Source organism: Castor canadensis, chromosome X (genome assembly GCF_047511655.1).
Source record: "Castor canadensis chromosome X, mCasCan1.hap1v2, whole genome shotgun sequence".
Lineage (NCBI taxonomy): Eukaryota > Metazoa > Chordata > Mammalia > Rodentia > Castoridae > Castor > Castor canadensis.
In genome coordinates this window covers 85,735,715-85,756,975 of record NC_133405.1, presented here as the reverse complement: position 1 = coordinate 85,756,975, position 21,261 = coordinate 85,735,715, and the positions used below count along the sequence as shown (strand labels likewise).

At 37.4% G+C, this 21,261-nt stretch overlaps 1 protein-coding gene across 7 annotated transcripts in view; it reads right to left on the bottom strand.

The window, feature by feature from the left end:
* The window catches only part of Eda2r (ectodysplasin A2 receptor), a 37,789-nt gene that overhangs the window by 6,546 nt on the left and 9,982 nt on the right, over positions 1-21,261 (bottom strand). For 3 of the 7 annotated variants that reach the window (XM_074062447.1, XM_074062449.1, XM_074062448.1), the window contains exons 3-8: positions 15,879-15,975; positions 7,021-7,199; positions 6,405-6,490; positions 4,403-4,567; positions 2,610-2,729; positions 1,605-1,997 (exon numbers count right to left, since the gene is read on the bottom strand). In XM_074062447.1, the coding sequence (XP_073918548.1) occupies positions 1,615-1,997; positions 2,610-2,729; positions 4,403-4,567; positions 6,405-6,490; positions 7,021-7,199; positions 15,879-15,965 (1,020 nt within the window). In that variant the 5' untranslated portion in view covers positions 15,966-15,975 and the 3' untranslated portion in view covers positions 1,605-1,614. The remainder of the gene's footprint in view (positions 1-1,604; positions 1,998-2,609; positions 2,730-4,402; positions 4,568-6,404; positions 6,491-7,020; positions 7,200-15,878; positions 15,976-21,261) is intronic. The other 4 variants (XM_074062450.1, XM_074062451.1, XM_020182086.2 and 1 more) reach the window with 4 other exon arrangements.

Below are 21,261 nucleotides of genomic sequence, written 5' to 3'. Positions count from 1 at the left end.
TAGGCTATGTATAAAATGTGTATATGAAACATAAACGAATTTTGGTCTAGTCTTTAGTTGTATGCTTGAGATAACTCATTTGTATATGTGACTATTCCAAAATCCAACTCCCCCCAGATTCTGAAATACTTCCATTCCCAAGCATTTTGTATAAAAGATGAATATTTTAAAAAGCAACTAGACATGGATTGAAGACCTTAGAGGGAATATTGGACTAGGCAACTTTGAATGTATATAGGCTGACTGGTTTGCTACTAGTTGAGGATTTTTTTTATTCGTTTATTCATATGTGCATACATTGTTTGGGCCATTTCTCCCCCCTACCCCTTGCCCCCTTCTTCTCCCCCCCACCCCTCCTCACTTCCAGGCAGAACCTGTTCTGCCCTTATCTCTAATTTTGTTGAAGAGAAGACATAAGCAATAATGAAGACAAAGCATGTCTGCTAGTTGAGATAAGGATAGCTATACAGAGAGATTCCTAGCATTGCTTCCATATACAAATGTGTTACATCCCAAGTCGATTCATCTCTAACTGGCCTTTTCACTAGTTCCTGATCCCCTTCTCATATTGACCTCTGTCACTTTAAGGTTTCTGTATTAGTTCCTCTGTATCTTGTTCACATATTTAGATAAGATATGGGGAAGAGGAAGTCATGGGAGTCCTGGCAATGTCTTCACTGAAGAAATATGGAAATAAGTGGTGAAAGAAGTTGGTTAGTTGAAAATTAAAAATGTACCTACTCTCCTGTCTCATATTTAAGTCTTTGAGAACGTAATAGCGACTATGGATTAGTTGGAATAGTGGAGTTGGAGGAACTCTGTAATAGAGCCCCCAAGCCTGGGCTCTAGCCTAGTTCTACCAATGGATTGTTCTGTGACTTTGTGCAAATCACTTCCCCTCTCTGTGTCTCAGTTCCTGCCTCTATAAAATAAGACTAATATATTACAACCTAATTACCACAAAGTCATGATGTTTTGAAGATCAGATAAACATAGTACATATGAAAAGGGTGAGTAAATTGTGAGTGGTGGCAGGAAAGAGAATGAAAAAACTAACATGTTTTAAATACCGCTAGTGCATTAGACACTGTAAAAGGCACTTGCACATATGTTTTCATCCAACTCTCACAATAAGTTATGAGGTGGGTAGTATTTTCTTTTTACAGGTGAAGGGTCTAAGGCTCAAAGAAGTGAAAGAATTTACACAAGGCTCACACAGCTACTAGAGAATGGAGGTTGATTTAAATTATAGGGCTGCCAGATGACAAGGCTTGTATATTTTTTCTATTGTACTATGTTTCTTGTATACATGAAAGGACATAATTGAATATGACTAGTAAACAGTGAAGCCCTGAGAGAGCTTGCAAGGGACTAGTGTCATGGCAAGTGGTCCGGTTCCCTGACAATTGGAGACCTACAAGTTTGATGTCTGAATGGCTCAAAAGATTAGTATCACTGCAGTTTCCCCTCTACTCACTAAGCTAGGGACCTAGCTTGCTGCTGTTCCTTTACCCCTAGCCCTACTGAACAATAATACTAGAAAAGAAAATTCCTTGAGGGTAGCCACTAATTTCTGCTCTTTCTACCCCACCTTTCCAGCTCACCTCAGTAGAGTTAAGGGCTGGGAACTTCAAAAGGCACATTGAGTTCCAGCTTGTCTCCAGAGCTTTCAGCTGTATTCCCTCTCAAGGTATCAGCTCCAGTATTGGAGGCAGAGCAGGAAAACTTTTGCAGGTCCAGCTCTGTGCATTCGATGGGGTTGTGGACCCAGTGGGAGTGGCTCTCAGAGGCGCAGGAGGGCATGGTAAAGGACTCCTGGGTGGGGAAGCCACGAGTTGAGCTGCAGTCATCATCCAGGATGGGGTTAAGTGGCTGGGTTTCAAAGATGCTTTCACTCACTGGGGACTCAGGAGTGGTCTCCTGGCCAGGTGGCATGGGGAAGAGAGATTCCTCCTCTGCTATCTCATCAGTCTCAAACTCCAACGAACCTCCTGCAACTAGAAACAGAAAACTACTGGGTCACCAAAGGCAGGGTCTCTTCTCAGCAGAGCACCTGGTTCTCAAACAAAATAGGGAGGGCATCTGGGAGCCAGTGCTCCCACTGCTCTCCCTGGGGACCAAACTACCTAAAATCAGGCTGAGTTGACATATCTGAGAAATGTACTTACATTGGGTTATTAGATTGAGGATACCTAATGATTGATTAGGGAAAATAATTTTTTCAAAAAAAAGAAAAATGTTCTGTGGAACACAGATTTTGACATCTTTCTCCCCACCATGATTTTCATCACCCTACGGCTACATCTGTGTATATTAGATTATATGGCAAAAAGGACTCTGCAGGTAGAATTAAGGTAAGAGACTTTAAAACAAGATTATTCTGGATTACTCAGATGGGTACAATGTAATCACATGTCCTTAAAAGCAGCAGGAGGCAGAACGGAGAAAGAAAGATTATAGAGATGTTTTAAGACCCACCATTGCTAGTTTTGAAAACAGAAGGGAGGCATTGGTCAAAACATGTGGGTGATAATTTGTTATGCCATAAAAGTAATATACCCTTCATGCATGAGTCTGATTTAACATCAGGTTACCAACTGAGTGCTTACTGGATGTGTGTTTATTTTTCCCAACTGTGGTGGTGGTTTTGTTCTTTATTGAAATTATTTGCCAGTGTTCATATAAAAATCCAGACTTCTGGAATCTCTTGAAAAATTTGGAAGGTATTCCTGCAAGGTAATAAAGAGCTGGAGTTGAGTAGTAGATTCCCCTTTAGGTAGGGGATGTTCTTTGTAGTTTTTAATTTCTCTCTCTCTCTCTCCCTTTCTCTCTTCTCACCTGTGTAGCTCTTGTTTGCTTGTCAGTAACACCTAATAAACATCTTCCCAAAATGAGGAACTGACTAGCCCTTCTTCCCCTTAGAGACTGTGAGGAAGTTCCTTGCCCTCATATTCCCAGAAGGCTACCACATTATTATCTTGAGGATAGAAGAGGAGAGGGGAGACAGGCAGTGCCCAGATGCTCCCTCATATTCATTTTGCTGAGTCTAAATGCTTCATTGCCTATGATTCATGCTCAGGGTCTCGGCAACTCTTACATCAGACACCAGCTTCCAAAGTTACAGACAGGATGGTTCACCCTAAGTCACAATGGTCCACAAGGTACCAAAGAGTTAGAAGATATTGAATTTGAATTTGAGAAGGATCATAAAGAGTCAATAGGAAAACACTGTAGCCCATGAAATGCTATATTCATTTCTATTTAAGCCAGGGCATATTCAAATAGAACTACTGGGACTTTTCAAGAATGTTTGGGATGTCCCGCAGCCAAACTGACAAAGGCAGCTCTACATAAAAGGAATTTTCCCAGACAAATAGAGGAGTGAGACTAAAAAAATAAAAAACCAAAAACTAGTGTTTCTTCAAGCCCAGTATCCAGGAGGCAAAGGAATACTCCTGAGTGTCTTTGTATCTGGTACACTTTACTCAAACTCCATTCCCTAGTCTGAGTTCCTGTTTTGGTGTCCCTGCTTAGTTCTCAGTTCACTTAACGGCACTGAGTCTGCACTGAACCTTTGTACTCTTGGCTAGAGTTCTAACATCTTGCTTGGTCCTAACCAACAACCATCCCTCTCCTCCATATTTTCCCTCAATGAACTGTACTTTTTGTCTCAAATTATTGACTAATGGATAAAGTTGTGCTGGAAACAGATTACAATTGTTATTGGAACTTGAAATATGACCTTCTATCTGAAACTTCACATGGTTATCTCCTACGGGCTAGGCCAGATGTCTTTGGTCATCAATATTGTCTGGGGCAAAAAAAAAGTCTAAGTTTCAAATAAACACTTGGCTTTTGGTTACCTCATTTTTGGGAAATTACTACACCAATAGTAGTTGCCTTAGACCCCACCTACTTTTACTAGTCATGTCTCAGATATAGCCAAGTCTTCTTCCATTTTGACATGTTCCAGAATCTATGCCTATTAGTATAGATATGCAAAATGGGAAAGTAACTGCAAAAACAACAAATCCAATCCTATCTTTTATTTTAAAGATTAGAGAGAAAAAGACCCAAAAAGCTAGATGATTTGTCTAAAGTTACACAGTAACTTCAAGGTAGATTTAGAAGCTGGGATCCCCAAGAGATTTACCATAATACCATGTTCCATTATGAATCCCTAAGACATATGAACCAGGTCCCTTAAACTCTCAGTCACATTTAAAGTCCCATGCTTTCTATTTCTGTCCCAGATATTTCCCAGGGCCAGTAGAAGACCACCTCTGGAGTTTGCTAGCATGGTAGGGAAGGCGCATTAATTCTCAATCCCAAGAAATTCCTCTCTCCTGCCAATAAGAGCCTTATTTCTGACATATGTGAAATGCGGGGCAGCTACCCTTACCATGCTGGCAATGTCTGTTGAAGAACTGCTTGCAATAGAGGAAGAAGAGCCCCAGGAAGGCCAGGGTAAACACCACTAGCAGACTGCTCACTAGTGCAACAAGTGTGGCCTCATGAGGGGGCACTGTGGGTGCATCTGCCTTCACTAAACTCAACTGGAAGGCACCTGTAGACAAAAAAAAAGTTGGAGAGATGAGTCAATGTGAGCAGTCAACAGTCACTGGGTCTGTACTTCCTTAGGCCATCACTTTCTTCCTAGGACCTTCTTCAATTAGGGTTGCTATGCTAGTTTTTCTTATTTGTAGAGGACACAAAATTAAAAAGAAAATGCAAAAGAACTCACATATGCTGCAAGTATGGTATAATTAACTGAAAATGCACATATCCTGTGTTTTTTCCATGCCACATCCAGTTATATAAGCTAGAAAATTAGAACTAAATTAAAATGTTCATCAGTAAGCACAGGATAAATAAATCATGATATAACCTTGGGATATACTATATAGCACTTAAAGTAAAAGATCTTTTATGAATTCATATACATGATCCAGAAGGGAGAAAACTGGCAGAGTATCTAGATCGATATCACTTCTAAAAATTATAAAATACAATATAATGACATAGATTTCCTAGGAATATGAATATACATGATTAAAGAATACAAGTATTAAAACATTAGTGGAAAAATGGCAGAGCCACAGCCTCACTCATTATCTACATGCTCCCCTGCACTCCCCCATACCCCTTACATTTTTTTGGCAATACTGGGATTTGAACTCAGGGCCTTGCACTTGCTGGTAAGCACTTTACCACTTGCGCCACTCTGCCAGCCCTTTTTTGTGTTGAGTATTTTTGAAATAAGGTCTTAGGAATTGTTTTCTCTGGCTGGCTTTGAACCACTATCTTTGTGATCTCTGATCCTGAGTAGCTAGGATTACAGGCGTGAGCCACTGGCACTTGGCTCCCTTACATTCTTGCAGTAAGGCCATCAGAGTACTTCTGGACAATGAACTATGAGTATAAAAATGTATGTCATTTCCAAACTGAGGCAACTAAGAGCCAGTATGTCTCATCCACTTCTTTCCCTGTGTCAGTGACCTAGAAGCTACATTGTCTAGAAGGTATAGTCACATAATGGAAGAATGCTTTTGCCTAGTGAAAAATAAACTTTTAATGTATGAAGTTATGGAATTTGGGAATTTCTTTGCAACTGTAGCATAGCTTACCAACAAGATGCATACAATTTCAGGACAGTGGTTGTATCTCTGGAGGTAGGGAGAGAATGGAATTCAGATAGAGTCTAAATTCCTATGTCTAAATTATGCCTATGGAATCTTTTCTTTTAATCTGAAGCAAATATGTAAAATGTTAAGATTTATTATTTAGAGTCTTGAGTAACTGAGCATTTTAACTTTTAAATTTCTCCACAATTTAAATATTTCTATGTTTTAAATGTTTAATGATTTCAGGAAGTATCTTAATGATTTAAAAAGAGTAAGTGAGCAGATAGATTGTGGATAGACAAAAATGACAGAAAGACAAACACATAAATGGGTAGTGATATAACTATAGACTAGACCCTGGTTCTTTATTCAGTTTTTGATGAGTCCTAAGAACTAGGTACTTCAATATATTTTCCATAATGATGATGATGATGATCTATTATGTGTACACATGTTATAATTTATAAAATGCTTTTTAACATCCATTATTTCACTAGACCTGGAACTATCCCATAAGGTATAAGGAAAACTGTTTTGTTATGTCACATTTTTTCAGATAAGGGAAAAGAGGTTCAATGAGTTTGAATGATTTGTAGGTTACATAGGTACTGTGTTGTAAAACCAGGATTCAAACCTGATTCCCTTGCTACAATACTCCAGAGGGAGTAGTACTAAGGGGTATCTGTCTCCTCCAGGAGTAAAGGAGAAGTCTTTATTATCCTATTTTTCTGCCACTCAATGGGTTAAGGAAGAAATAAGAGAGAAGAAGTAGATACACACACTGAACCTCAGAGGTGGGGGTCTGCTTTGTGCACGGGATGCACTCTTGGTCCTGCAGGCCTCCAATGCGTGTCTTTCGGTAGAACCTGTGGTCAGAGCAATAAGGAATGGCAGTGTGATGAAACAAGCAATGCACTTAGGTCAGCGGTTCTAGGGACCATACACAGCTTCTAAAAGTCTTGCCCTTAGGAAAGCCAGTGCCTACTCCTCAGGAACTCTCTGTCTCCGTGTACAATTCTGATTCACAGGCCCAGACATTCTATTTCTTCCCCCATTCACCACACCCTATAGCTAAAACGGAAGCTAACTGCACAAGACAGGGGACCATTGCTTTGATACCAACTGCTTCATAATTCCTTTTAAGTTTACAGTGAGATTTACCTTAAATAGTAGGCCTGGGATAAGAGTGCCAGAATGGGAACAAGCTGTGGATAATATTGTTCTGACCATTTCCCAGAGGAATCATAGGAAGACACTGTTTCTATCTTCTGGGAGCTTAAATATGTGGATAGTTAGAATACTTTGACTAGGTTCTGATAGGTAAAGCTAATAGAGAGCAACAAAGAGCTAAAAATAAAAGGCCCAGATTATCTTGGCCCAAATTTAGTGAACTCACCTGGGCAGACAGTCCCCACAGATAGCATTAGAGGTGGCTGTGCAGTTGGTCTTCTGGACCCTATTGATGACAGCACAAGTGATGCAACTCTGACATCTGTGGTGGCCCCAGCTGCTTTTGTACCTTCGGGGAGGGCAAGCTGTGCAGTATGCATCTCCACCTTCTCCATAACCACAATCCTACAAACAGATGGGAGTCATTAGCACTGCTCTATAGGAGTTTAAAGAGAGACTCAGCTATGGGACAAGTGAGCATGGTACAGAATATTATTTTTCAAACTTCAAGTTGTGACTCCATTATCAGGTCACAAAATCAATTCAGTGTTGCAGCCAACATCGAAAATTGTAATAGAGCAAAAAAGAATATATTAGTCACTATAGGCTAGGTTATAATATGGCAAAAAGCAAACCACAAATTTCAGTGACTTTAAAGAAGAAAAGTTTATTTCTCATTCATGATATTTGTCCACCAGGAATTTCCTGAGGGCTGGGCTCTACATTATTCTCAATGGGGCACCCACAGTAATGGAGGCTTCATCTTTGTTCTGCTATGACTGGAGCATCAAGGAAAATAGAATATTGTGAACTGTGCATTGGATCTTACAATTTTCCTCAAGAAATAACCCATTTCACTTTGTTCATATGTCCTAGACTACACATATCAACTGATTATTAGTAACTATAAAAGAGTGCAATTCTACAGTGTACCAGGTAAGGAGCTGTAAATATCTGACAAATAGCTATAATTACTACCCACCTTTGTTTTCTAAAACTTTTAAAGATAAAGTATATGTAAATGTGTTGGATTGTGATTAAAAATTATTTTTACTCCAGGTCATCACCATAAATGTTTGAATGCCAATGGTATAGAGGAGATGGGAATGAACTAGAGGGGTCTTGCTTCAGCACTGTATCAACCCAGTGATGTTCTGGCCAGTTCTCTCATCCCCATGCTTTCTGGGCACCAGAGATCTGAACACCTGAAGACATGGACTATACAATTTCTTTCAGCTCTAACAGCCTAACCTAAATAGGAACAAAGCTCCTGTCTGATGCCAGTCATACCTGTTTCCAAAGTTATTACTTAATGGTTACAGAGTTTCCATTTGGCATGATGAAAAAAGACTTAGAGATAAATAGTGCTGATGACTTTATAATATTGTGCATATGATTAATGCTATTGAGTTGTCCATTTAAAATTGTTACATAGCACATATTATGTGACATATTTACCAAAACTTAAAATTAATAATGCAATATACCAAACACATTTTTAAGTGGGTGAATTGTATGGTATGTGCTATATATTTTAATAAAGTTGTGAGAAAAGTGACAAAGCCTCCATAAGGCTGAGTTCCGGAATAACAAAAATCTTCCCATTCTCCAATGCTCACTAGAATTACAGCAGGAAATAAATATTTAATCTATTATATTACCAAATTTTGGTACTTATTTGTTATAGCAATTAGCTATGTTAGCCTCTAAACACTTTTGTCATCTTATGCCTTTATTTGCTCACTTTAACCTTAGTCAATGTTTCATAGCTCCATTCACAATGACCCCATCAACCAAAACCGATTTCAAATGCAAATCAGAGGCCTGACATGGGTTCTAGTCATTTTACTCATAATCTAGATTTCTTGGAAATCCAAAAAAATCTCTTGGAGCCTCTGCTAACTCACGTGTAGTACTGGAATGATGACAGCTGCCATATCTGCTTTACAAGGTGGGCTGAGGATCAAAGTAATAAGAAATATAGTGCTGTGATGAAGCATCTTGACCCAGGATCAGGGAGACCTAGCTTTAACTCCCATCTCTACTACTGACCAGCCATGTGATCTCAGGAAAGGCCCTGGGCCATAATTTCTTGCTAATAAAACAAAAAATAATGTGACCCGAATCACAAGTTTGTTAAGATTCCATGAGATAACCAAATGAACAAAGAAAGCATCTCAAATCAATAGGGAAAAAGTTTACTGGCCTTTTAAATAGTTGAGTTGAATAATTGAAGGGCCATGTGAAAATAACAAACTTTGATTAAATCATCACATTATAAACAAGAAAAATTCCAAATGGATCATATATATAAATGCTAAAATGACAAAAAGCACTTTCTCTTTAATTTGAGAATAGAGAAAACTTTCCTAACTATAATTCAAAACCTATTATTGTTCTCAAGAAAAATGAATGTTTATAATACCTTGGGCACTGGAATCAAAAGAACTGAGTGTGCTCCTCCACTAATTCACTTGTTAGAGAAGCCAGCTAGCATTTATTGAGACTCAACTAACAAATTGACTGACAGATTGGACAGCACTCTATCAATTCAGAAAACACTTATTAAGCAAATATTTTATGCTAGAATGCTATCCTGCATATTGTAACTAAATGATTGAGCCAATAAGAGAAAAAATCCATGCCCTCATGGACTTATAAACTTGTTTTTTCTCCATAAAACCTTCTAAGGTTGCACTGTCATCCCTACTTCTAAAATAAGCAAACTTGAGGTATAAATGGTGATGTCACAATTGTCCAGCCTGGGAAATCTCTTCCCCATGGGCCTGAGATTCCATATCCACAAATAAAGATACCAGGTGTCAGGGGGCACCAGCAAGAGGAATCTTGTACACAGGATTTACATGGGACTCCAAAATGAAAGATTTACACAAGACTCCAACTCTTCCAATATAGTGGACAAAATGTCTAGAATATAATAAAATTTCACCTTTTACAACAAGAACCAAGAAAATCACAACATGAATGAGAAAAGGCAATCAATTGACATTAACAGATAAATCAGATACTAGGATTTTAAGGCACCCATAATAAAAATGCTTCAACACGACTTATAAATGCTCTTGAAATGAAAGGAAAATCAGAACATCTCAGCATGGAAACAGAAGTTGTTCATTTTCAAATAATCAGATGGACATTATCAAAATTTAAAAATGTTTAAAAATTCACTGGATGTGTTCAATATTAGAAGAGACAATAGAAGTGAACTCTATGATAGAACAGAATGTATCCAATTTGAACAACAGGAGGAGATAGAATGAAAATAAAATGAGCAAAAGCTAGGAGAACTAAGGGACTACAGCAAAAGATCAATCTTATCACAATCCCATGAAAGAAAAAGAAAAATAATGTGTCTGAAAAAAATTTCCAAGAAACAAAGGCTGAAAACGTCATAAATTTGGCAAAAACCCCTACAGACACAAAAGGATGAGTAAACACAAAAAGAGTAAGTCCAGAGAAATACACACCAATAAACATCATAATGAAACTTTTAAAAACAAAAGACAAAGATAAAATCTTGAAGTAAAGGACTTTACTTATAAAGGAACAACAATTCACATGACAGTGGGTTTCTATCTGAAGCCATGGTGGCCAGAAAGAAGTGGCATATTTTTCAAGTATTGAAAGTAAAGAATTGTCAACTATAAATTCTGTATCCAGTGAAAGTATCCTTCAGGAAACAAGGGGAAACAATGACATTTTAGGGCAAAAGAAAATTAAAGGAATATGTTATTAGTAGATCTACCCTTATAGAACAGTTAAAGGGAGTTCTTCAAACAGAAAGGAGTGATAAGAGAAGGAATTTTGGAGCATTCGGAAAGAACACTGGAAGCACAAAAATATGGTTATATAAAATGAACTATTTTTCTCTTCATAAATTTTTTAAGTCGTAGTTGATGATTAAAACAAATATGACAAAATATTATGTCTGATAATCATGGCAATGATATTTAAAAGCTGTGAAAGCAAAAAAAACTTAAGTAGAAGTGATGTTTCTAAACTTGAAATGGTAAAATGTTACCACCATCAGACCCTGAAAAGTCAAGTGTATATACTGTAATAATACACAGATCAACTTCTAAGAAAATAATATGAAGAAATACACTAAAAGCAATACAAACAAATCAAGATAGAGTTCTAAAGAAAAGGAAGAGAAGACTAAGAGAAGAACAAGGAACAGAGAAAACAAACAATAAAATGGCAGACTTAAGCTCTACAATATCAAAGTATAAATCATCTAAGGAAACCTATTAAAAGGAAAAGATTGACATAGTAGGCAAAAATCAAAGACTATTAAATTGATTAAATAGCCCCAATAATTATTTCTTAAATATGTGGATCAATAAGTTCTTTTTTTGGGGGGGGTGGGACTAGAGTTTGAACTCAGGGCTTTGCACTTGTAAAGCAGGCACTCTACCACTTGAGCCACACCTCCAGCTGCCCAGGTGGATGAATAATTTCTTACAAAACTAAAAAAGAGCAAATTATCATCAAAAATCTTACTGAAAATTCCCTGGCTTAATTAGGAGGGAAAGGAAGTTTTTTCAAATGATTCTGGTCCCCAGATTCTTTTGGTACTAATCAGTTTTATAACCAGAAAATACTGATCTTCTTAATTTTACCATGCTAGCACAATGCTGATACAAAATTTTGATGCTGAAAGTGGTATAGGAATAGTTACTTATTCTTAAAAAAAGGACTAACTTACATAACATATAAGGGTATTTAACTGAGAACTATAATAAAAATGGCTTATCTATGGAATGCACAATATTTTAATTTTAGGATTTGATTAATATATGTGAAATATAAGAAAAAGTCCATAGGTGATGATAAAATGAAACAAAATTCAAAACCATTTCTGATTTCAAATATATCTGTTTATATTATATAAAGGATTAAAAAATACTCTGCATTCAGCAATGTCTTTCTATTCAGGTGCCTTACATGAGTAGAGAATGAACAACAAACAATGAATATTCAGAATAGAAAAAGAAACAATCAGGAACAGTTCAGAATATTGGAAATGCAAATGGACAAATAAACAGAAAATGGTTGGTATAGCTCCCTATCAAATATAAAAAAGTAAAAACAAAATTCTCATAAAGTCCTCATAAATTAGTAATTTAATATTACAGAGGAAAGCATAAAATTAATAGACAATGGAAACATGTATTATTCATTTTTTGGTTAGGCTTTGGGGACATAGGAAATCTATGCACTATGGAAAATGAATGTAATTGTAATGGAAATTAGTAAAAAAATTGAAAAGTGTTATCTGCTAATATATTTCAATAATCTTAAAATTGTATTTAGCTTAGCAATTATACTTGTAGAAAAATGTCCTTAGGAAAGAATGTTAATTTTCTGCTATGATTTATTTACAGTAGGATATTTATAATTTATGAGTAAAATTTTAAAATCAATAAAGGTAACCGACAAAAAAATTATCTCAGATGTTGTTAGTTGCTTATCCAAACATCACTGGCCCTCTTCCTTACTAGCAGTACATTGATTTCATTCTAGGTGGCATGATGACCAGCCTTAAGAATGGATTCCTAATTTGCTTTAGTCAAGCATAGCAATACCATCCTCATTTGCCAGATACTCATTTTCCCAGTCTCCATCGAGATAGCTAGATCTGGACCATAAGATATAAGGAGAAGTCTGCTGGCAGACATCTAGGGAAATACTTCTTTCCTAATAAAGGACAAGCTACTTTGATCTTGCCTCTGCTTCCTGCATTTCTTTATAGTGTATAGACATGAACTTTGTTTTGTGGCAACCATGAGGCCACAAGCATGAGGACAAAACAGTAAGGTGCCCAATATAGATGAAACAAGCCTGGGTCCTTGATGACACTGTTGATCTGCCCAGTAAACCACAGGCTGTCTGTCTCCAGGCATTAATAGGTACATAAATGTGTTTATAGTTGAAATCACTGTTTGTTAAGCTTTATATTACTGTTTTTCACTCTGAACATAGACAACTTATTGGTGAAGTTTTTTTTATTTTCTAATTAAATTTATTTTTAACTGATATGTAAAACATAAACATTGCACATATTAATTGGATAACATAAAATGTTTTGAGATGCAGTGACATTAAACATACCCATCTCCTCAAAGACTTATCATTTATGGGGAAAATGTTCAAAATCCTTCCTTCTAACTTTTTGAAATGTACAATGCATTATTGTTATCTATAACCATCCTACTGTGCAAATGCACACCAGAACTATTTCATCTTACCTAACTACAACTTAGTACTCATTGATCAACCTTCCCCCATGCCTCTCCCCTTCAGTCCCCAGTCACCATTTCACTCTCAACTTCTATGGCATCAATCTTTTTTAGATTCCTCGTATGAGTGAGATCATGTGGTACTTGTCTTTCTGTGCCTGATATCCTGCTTAACATGATGTCCTCCAGTTCCACTAATTTTGCTGAAAACGAATGAATATTATTTATGGCTGAGTAGTATTCTATGGTGTGTGTGTACCACAGTTTCTTTATCCATTCATTGTTGATAGATTCCTAGTTTGTTTCCATTTCTTGTCTAATGTGAATAGTGTTGCAGTAAACATAGAACCGCAGGTGTTTCCTCAACCTATTGATTTGTGTGGATGTGTGCCCAGAGAATGAATTGCTGGATCACATATTTTTAACTTTTTGTAGATCCTCCATACTGTTTTCCATAATGGCCATACTGATTTACCTTTCTGTCAATAGTATAGAAGGGATCTCTTTCTTCACATCCTTCCAAGCGCTTGTTATCTTTAGTCTTGTTATTTTTTTTTTTTTTTGGTGGGACTGGGGTTTGAACTCAGGGCTTATGTTTGCAAAGCAGGTGCTCTACCACTTGAGTCACATCTCTAGTCCATTTTGCTCTCATTATTTTGGAAATAGGAGTTTCATGAAATATTTACCCAGGATGGCCTCAAACCTCGATCTTCCCTATCTCAGCCTTCTAAGTAGCTAGGATTACAGATATGCGACACTGATTCCTCGCTATCTTTAGTCTTTTTATATTAGCCATTTACTGAAATAAAATGTAATTTATTATGGTTTTAACTTGCATTTGGCTGATTTTAGTGATGTTGAGCATTTTTAATATACCTGTTGGACATTTGTATTTCTTCTTTTCAGAAATATGCTACTCTCAACTTAGTGCACACTCATGAGTATCTAGCTCCAAAGTTCTCGTATTTATTTTTTTACTGTACCACTGTGACTAAGGAAATCACACATCCTCCTTGAGCCTTAAGTTGTCTCATCTATAAAATGGAGCTCATGATACCTTCTTGGTGGGACTACTATAAAGTCAAATGAGATAATGTACATGAGAGCTCTACAAACTGCATGCTACCAGAAAAATACAAGTTATCCACATATAAATCTTTTGCAGAAGCACAATAATCCAATCTGTTCATTTTCTCTGAGCTTTCTGTGGTGCTGAAGTTAGCAGCAGTCAGAGAGGTACTGAGTTAAATGTACATTTCATCATGAGCTTCTTTTTAAGAGTTTATAACAGTAGTTTGACAAAAAACAGAATGATTTTTTCCGTTCAAGAAATTCAGCTTTGTAAACATGGATGTCTTCAAAGGTAATAGCTATGTACACAATAAGACATTTATAAGGTTTTTATCATGAGGATTCATATGATATTTAAAACAGATTTTTGTCAAACCAAGCAGCTTACTCCACTGGGTCCATACTAATATCCTGCATGACCTAAACTCTGGAGGACTTCTCTTGGTCCTGGAATCCCTTATCAACCATGTGGGCATCCCACTATGGGACAGTGTTACAAATAAAATTAATACGTATATCTCTTGATATCCCTGGATCTTATTCTCTATATCTTCTGAAGTATAGAGGGAAGAAGGGGTTGGGCTAAGTAAAATCTTTATTTACTTTCAGCCACAAAGCCATGTCACTCTTCCTCAAAATCCTCCCAAGGGCTCCTAGTGCACTTATGAAAAAAAATGACAATTTCTCATCATAGACTTCAGGTCCCCACACCATCTGGCTCACACCTCCATCTCCCTCTTACTGTGTTACACTCTTCCTCTCTCTCAGTTGCCATAAAACAGTTGCATAAATCTTCTTCCTCTTCTTTGAACATACCTAGTTCATTGTCATCTTGGAACTGTACTGGATATATACTTGCCCCAGAAGGCATCTTCTTAAGGAGGTCTTCTCTTGCTTCCTAATTTGAACTAGCCACCCAGTCAATCTGTATCACTTCATCCTAATTTTATTCTTGTCATATCTTCAGATCTAGATTCCTCACTTACTTCATTTTTATTTATTTTACCAATTAGAAGATAAGGGTCAGGTGGACAACTACTTTTGTCTGTTTTTTCATACCATGATACCTACAACCACATTTGCCACTCTGTAGGTGTTCAATAAGCAATTGCTAAATGAATGAATGATTGCATACAACAAAGTACAAAAAACACAGAAACTATCTGTTGGCTCTCTGCTTCCATTCTCTGTAGCACAAATTTAATACCAACTCCTATTCAAGGACCAAAAAGTGACCACAGGCAGGAACAATTAACAGCTCTATCCTTGCTCTCAACTTTGCCTTAGTGGTCATTCTGTTTTGGAATTCTAGATTCTCCCTGGTTCCCTATCGCTGAATCCTCTCTTGCATAGTTTCCTCAGTAGCCCAGACCCTCAAGGAAGTATACCACATCAGCCTTCTCAGTTCTTCTCTTTTCCCTATTCCGAAGACCTGATATCTAGCTCCTGAACCCCAAGTAGGTGGGCCTTGCCTTTGCAGATGATTTCTTTAATGCCAAACAGTCCTCCTGAGCCTCGGCATTCCACATATCTCCTTGAAATGCCCATTATCTCATGAAACCCTTTCCTGATCCTGATCCTTGTAGGCTGAAATAGTGATTGTCATTGCATACTCTTTGGATCACATGTTTTCCTTGCTAAACTGGATCACTCATAGTAGGGCTGACTACGCTACTAATCTTGGCCACTCTCAGTTGCCAGTCTGGTTCCTAGGGTGGGGAAAAGAAGTATACTGATTAGGAGGACTTACCTTGGAAAGCTCCTGTCCAGGACCACACTGTTGGCAGGTGACACAGTGACCCCATTGGTCCCAATACTCATTTTCTTGGCAATCCATAGTGAGAAGGCTGTAGGTACAGAACATAAGAACTAGGGAGCTAAGAGGAAGGGACTTCAAGGTAAGTAGTGCTTTTCATGACACACTTGGCTTCTAATCCTCTTAATCTACTCCTTGCCTCTAAGTGAGAGGGCTGAGTAAACAAAATCAAAACAGCTAACATTTTAGAGTGTTGACCATGTGCCAGGAACTCTTCCAAATGCTTTGGGGGTACTCATTCAATTCTCAAAACAATGATATCAACTCCATTTTACAGATGAGGAAACTGTGACACAGAGGTCAAAGAACTACCGAAATTTTCAGTTAGTGATTATACTATAAGCGGAATTTAGAAAGAAAATTTAGAAAGCAGTTGGCTTCTTTCCAGGGGATACAGAATAGCTGCAATTCCTGATGTGTGATCAACACTTAACATTTTATAATCACTTTTACATTTATTATTTGTACAATATTATTTTGTTTGTACAATATCTGTGCATTAAACAGTATAGGAATTATAATCTTTATTTTATGGATTAAAAAAGCTGAAATATGGTTGGTTCTCCTTTGTCAATAGTATCTCTAGTACCTCTGAGGATCATAGCTGCCATTGCTCCTGTCCTAAGCAGAATGGGACAGCATGTAGAAAATACCCTGGTGCACTAAGGCATAGAGAAGGGAAATATTACTCAGATAACAGTTCTTGGAAGACAGGTGGCACAGGGTAAAACACTTGCATTGGAATGATATTTGGCATGTGTGGATTCTAATCCTGGCTATTAGATAACCAACCATTCTGGTTTGCACAAGACAGAGAGCTTTCCCAGGATATAAAGATTTCAGTGCTAAAACTGAAATCTAAGACCCCCAGGCAAACTGGGATGGTTGATCACCCTACCTGGCTTGCTGTTTTTCTCTATGATCTTGGATGGAAATTTTCTCACCTCAGTTACTTAATCTGAGAAAAACGGACAGTGTGCTCTTCACTTACATTAGCTCTTGAAAGGATTAAATAAGCTAAGGTCCATCAAACTATCCTAAAGGCTTTAAAGAGCTATACAAGATAAGACACAGTATGTAAAAAAGTAGTCTTCTGTAGTAAGGACTTTCAATGGTGGTGGGTCAAGTAATTGATACACTGGGCTTATCCTTCTCAAAGAGAAAAGTGTGGTGGGATGTACTCCTTCACTTCTACTCTCATACTAAAGCAAATTTCAGGAGTTTTCTCAAAGTACTGAGAGTCCTGAATGTATAGTTTCAACCAGAAGAGTGTGCATGTGTACCTTGAGTAACCATCAATCCCTTCCTCAAAAGTTACCAATGGAGATGAGGTAAGACATCCTGGCTGGCATTCTTGCTTAAGGGCAGCTTTTCTTACCATCAACTGGGCTATTCTTTCCCACTCCTATAAAATCCATTTTTGCACGAGATAAATATACTCTCTTCTGTGTTGTTTTGATTACTACATGGTGTCAGCCTCAGTATGTATGTTCCCCTCTCCTTGCTACCCACCCTTTTCATAAGAGGACAAAACCCATCAGTGTTTTTATAGCCTCATAACAACAGAATTCAACATCTTGGTAACATAGCCAACATACTGGTCTAGAAAATTCTCCTGCATCCTTTTCTTACCCAGAGAATAGAAAAACATTGGCAGGAGCCAAAGAGTAGCCCTCTTATTGAGATAAACTCGACACAGGCATTTGAAAACTTCATGGCAACTGTTGCTGGTTTGGTTTCCAGAACCCCATCTACCCAATAAATATCAAATGGTTTGGACCTTAATACACCCCATAACCCAGTTTTGAGACTGCTACTTAGATGAGGTAGGTTTATTGCCAAATTCTCCTATCAGGACCTTGGGAATGAACAGAAGTCTTCTTTTTTCCCCCTTTTTTGTCAAACTGTTTATGTAAAACATATAAATTGCTTGTCTTTCTTTAGAAGCTTAAAATTTGCCTTTATTAAAGAGAACAAAATCATATGCATTCTATCCTATGGCTAAAACTGCCTAATAAATGTTAAATGTCGTTATTCAGGGACAATGTGAGACCTTACATTAGATCAAGTTATTCCCTGTGATCAGCAGTGTCCTATAGCAGATGTAACTGCCTCTTTTATTCTAAGATAAAGCAAGAAAGAATAATTAGGTTTTGAGAAAATCGGGTACTCTGAGGTATTCTATAATTCCAGCAAGACACTTTTTTTTTTTTAGTGTTATTTGTGGTTTGAACTCAGGACTTCACACTTGCCAGGCAAGCACTTTAAAACTTGAATCCTGCATCCAGACCTTTTGGTTTTTAGGTATTTTTTGAACAGGGTTTTGCATTTATGTCCAGACCAGCCTGAACTGTGATCCTTCTACTTGTGCTTCCCATGTATTTGGGATGACAGGCACACCACCGTGTCCAGGATTTTTTATTGGTTGACATGGAGTCTCTCTGTTTGCCTCTGGCCTCAAACTGCAATACTCCCAATCTCTGCCTTCGAAGTAGTTAGTGTTACAGGTATGAACTGCCATGCCTGGCACAAGAGATACTCTTCTAGAGTGTCACAGAGGATGGGGCTAAAACCTCAAATGGCTGGCTAAGTCATCAATATAGAAAAACCTATAAAATTCTTGAGAATAAAGACCACTTCTTGCTCAGAATCTAGCACTGTACCTGGCACAGAATGGTTAACTCAAGTGGTGCTCAGTATTTGTTAGCTTGTCAACATGCTTTCTTTTCTGAACTATGGTTAACTATATATGTCTCTTACCACCTAGATTATTCTCTCTCACTTAATAAATGACTTTCTGAATAATGAATAGTGATTCTATGTCAAGGAAAAAAGCAAAGGTCTTAGTTAGCAACTGACAGACTTGGATTTGAATCCTAACTCTGCAACTTACTAGATGTGTGTCCTTAAAAATGTTTTTAATCTGTCACAGTATTGGTCTCTTCATCAATGAATGTAGGGGTTTCAATAGTACCTATTTTGCACAGTAATTTAGAGAATTAAATGCAATAATACATGTTAAAAGGATCTAGTATAGGGGTTGGTGCATATGAGCCACTTGGTAATTAGTATATTACCTTCCCATTTCACCTGGTGTATCAGGGATCTTTCCCTCCTTCCCTTTAGGAGAGTGGAGATTACACTAAAAGGAGTGCACACTAGTCACTCTAGGGATTTGTGGGGAAGAACAGGGGAAGGCATCTAAGCTTCTTCATTGACTCACATTATCATGAAAGCCACAGGCAACTCCCTCCTCACCAACTGCTGCCACCACTAACCTGAGGCTTAAGGACAAGATTACCCACAATGTTTTTAGAACCTAAATCACCTTGGGTAAAAGGAGCATTGTTCTGAGTGTTTGGTATATATTCTTCATCACGATATTCCTATTTGGATGAACTAAGTTGACAAAAAGTTTGGAAAGCTTTCTGAGACAATTGTCTTTGAAATGGAAGTGCAAAAGAAAGAAAATCAAATTTACAGATAAGAAGGATGCTATTAGGGACTTTGTTGAGTAACAGATCATTCTCCACAGAACACTCCCACCACCTTCAAAGCCGTGTGACTACTCAAAAAAAAATTTTCACTCTAACTCTGACTGAGATTGTGTTCTCTTCATGTCATTACATTAGTGGCGGGGGGGGGGAGGGAAATGTCAGGTGCCTTGTGTCTCCTACCCTAAAGCGTGACACATGCTGGGATTTTGCTTCTGCCAAAACCCTCTACCCATTCAGCTATACTACTTACAGGTTACACTGTGAAATACTGCCTTCAACTTGCTTAACAGCTCAGGAAGAATAGGAAATGGCTGGATAATGAACAAAGCTCAGATGCAGTGGACAAAAGCCTGTGGTTGTGACAGGAATTCCAGCTCTGTTCCCAACCGAAACTCCCCACTGGAGTTTGACCAGCACACTCAGTGTCTTATCCATAAAATGGAGACATTTCTATCTGCCCTGTATAACTCTTCAGAAGAAGTAATGTGGAAGTGCGCTACAAACCTCATGTGGGTCACATGTTAAAACTGTTTTTTATTGCAGTACAATACATAAACAGTCCAAGAGCACAAATATTAAGTAAACTGATGAATCTGTATATATGTATACACCTGTGTAAATACTACCCAGATAAAGATAAATAACTTTTCTAGCACCTAAGCAGATTCTTTCATGCCTCTTTCCCAGTCAGTGCTACCCTTTCCCCCTGGTAATCACCAGTCTAGTTTCTGTCACTGTAATTAGTTTTGCCTGTCCTTGAACTTCATATAAATTGAAACCATGTAAGATTTGTATCGTTTCTAGCTTTGAAGATTTCTTATAAGAAACATAAAATCTCTACTTTTAAAGTTATTTTTTTGAGAAAATATAGGTATAAATCTTTGTGATCATGGATTAGGCAATGGTTCCTCAGATATAACACCAAAAGCACAAGCAACAGAAGAAAAAATTAAGGTACACAAATGTAGAACTTGAAAATTCAAATCTTTGTGTTTCAAAGGACACTATAAAGAGAATGAGAAGGATGGGGAGATTTGATAAAGGGAGGCTGGATTTGGTTAGTTCTCACTGAACACATATTGAAACACTGCACTGAAACTCATTAACATGTATAATTAATAAAATCTTTAAAAATTTAAAATGTGAGAAGATAATCCATATAATGGGGGACAAAAATGTTCCAATCACATAGCTAATAAGAGACTTGTATCTAGAATACACTGAAAAGCCTTATAAGTCAAAAATAAAAAAGACAACACAAATTAAAATAGGTAAAGTATTGAACAGATACTACTCCAAAATGCACAAATGGCTAATAAGTACATGAAAACATGCTGAGTATCATTAACAATAAGGGGAATGCAAATCAAAACTGCAATGAAATACCACTTTACACCCACTAGGGTAGCTAAGGATATAGAGAAACTGGAACCTTTACTACTGCTGGTGTGAACTGAAAATAGTTCAGCCTCTTTAGAAAATGGTTTTGCATTTCCTCAAAATGTTCAACATACAGTTTAAGCTATAGCCTAGCAATTGTAATCCTAGGTATTATACTCCCAAAGAGCTGAAAACAAGTGTAAACACAAAAAGTTGAACATAAACATTCCTGGCAGCATTATTCATAATACCCAAAAAGGAGAGAAAAACAAATGTCCATCAACTGATACATGAATAAACAAAACATGGTGCCCATACAATGAAAGACTATTCAGCCAAAGAAAGGAATGAAGAAGGGCTGATGGAGTGGCTCAAGTGGTAAAGCACCTGCCTAGCAAGCGTGAGGCCCCAAGTTCAAATACCAGTGCTACTCAAAAAAA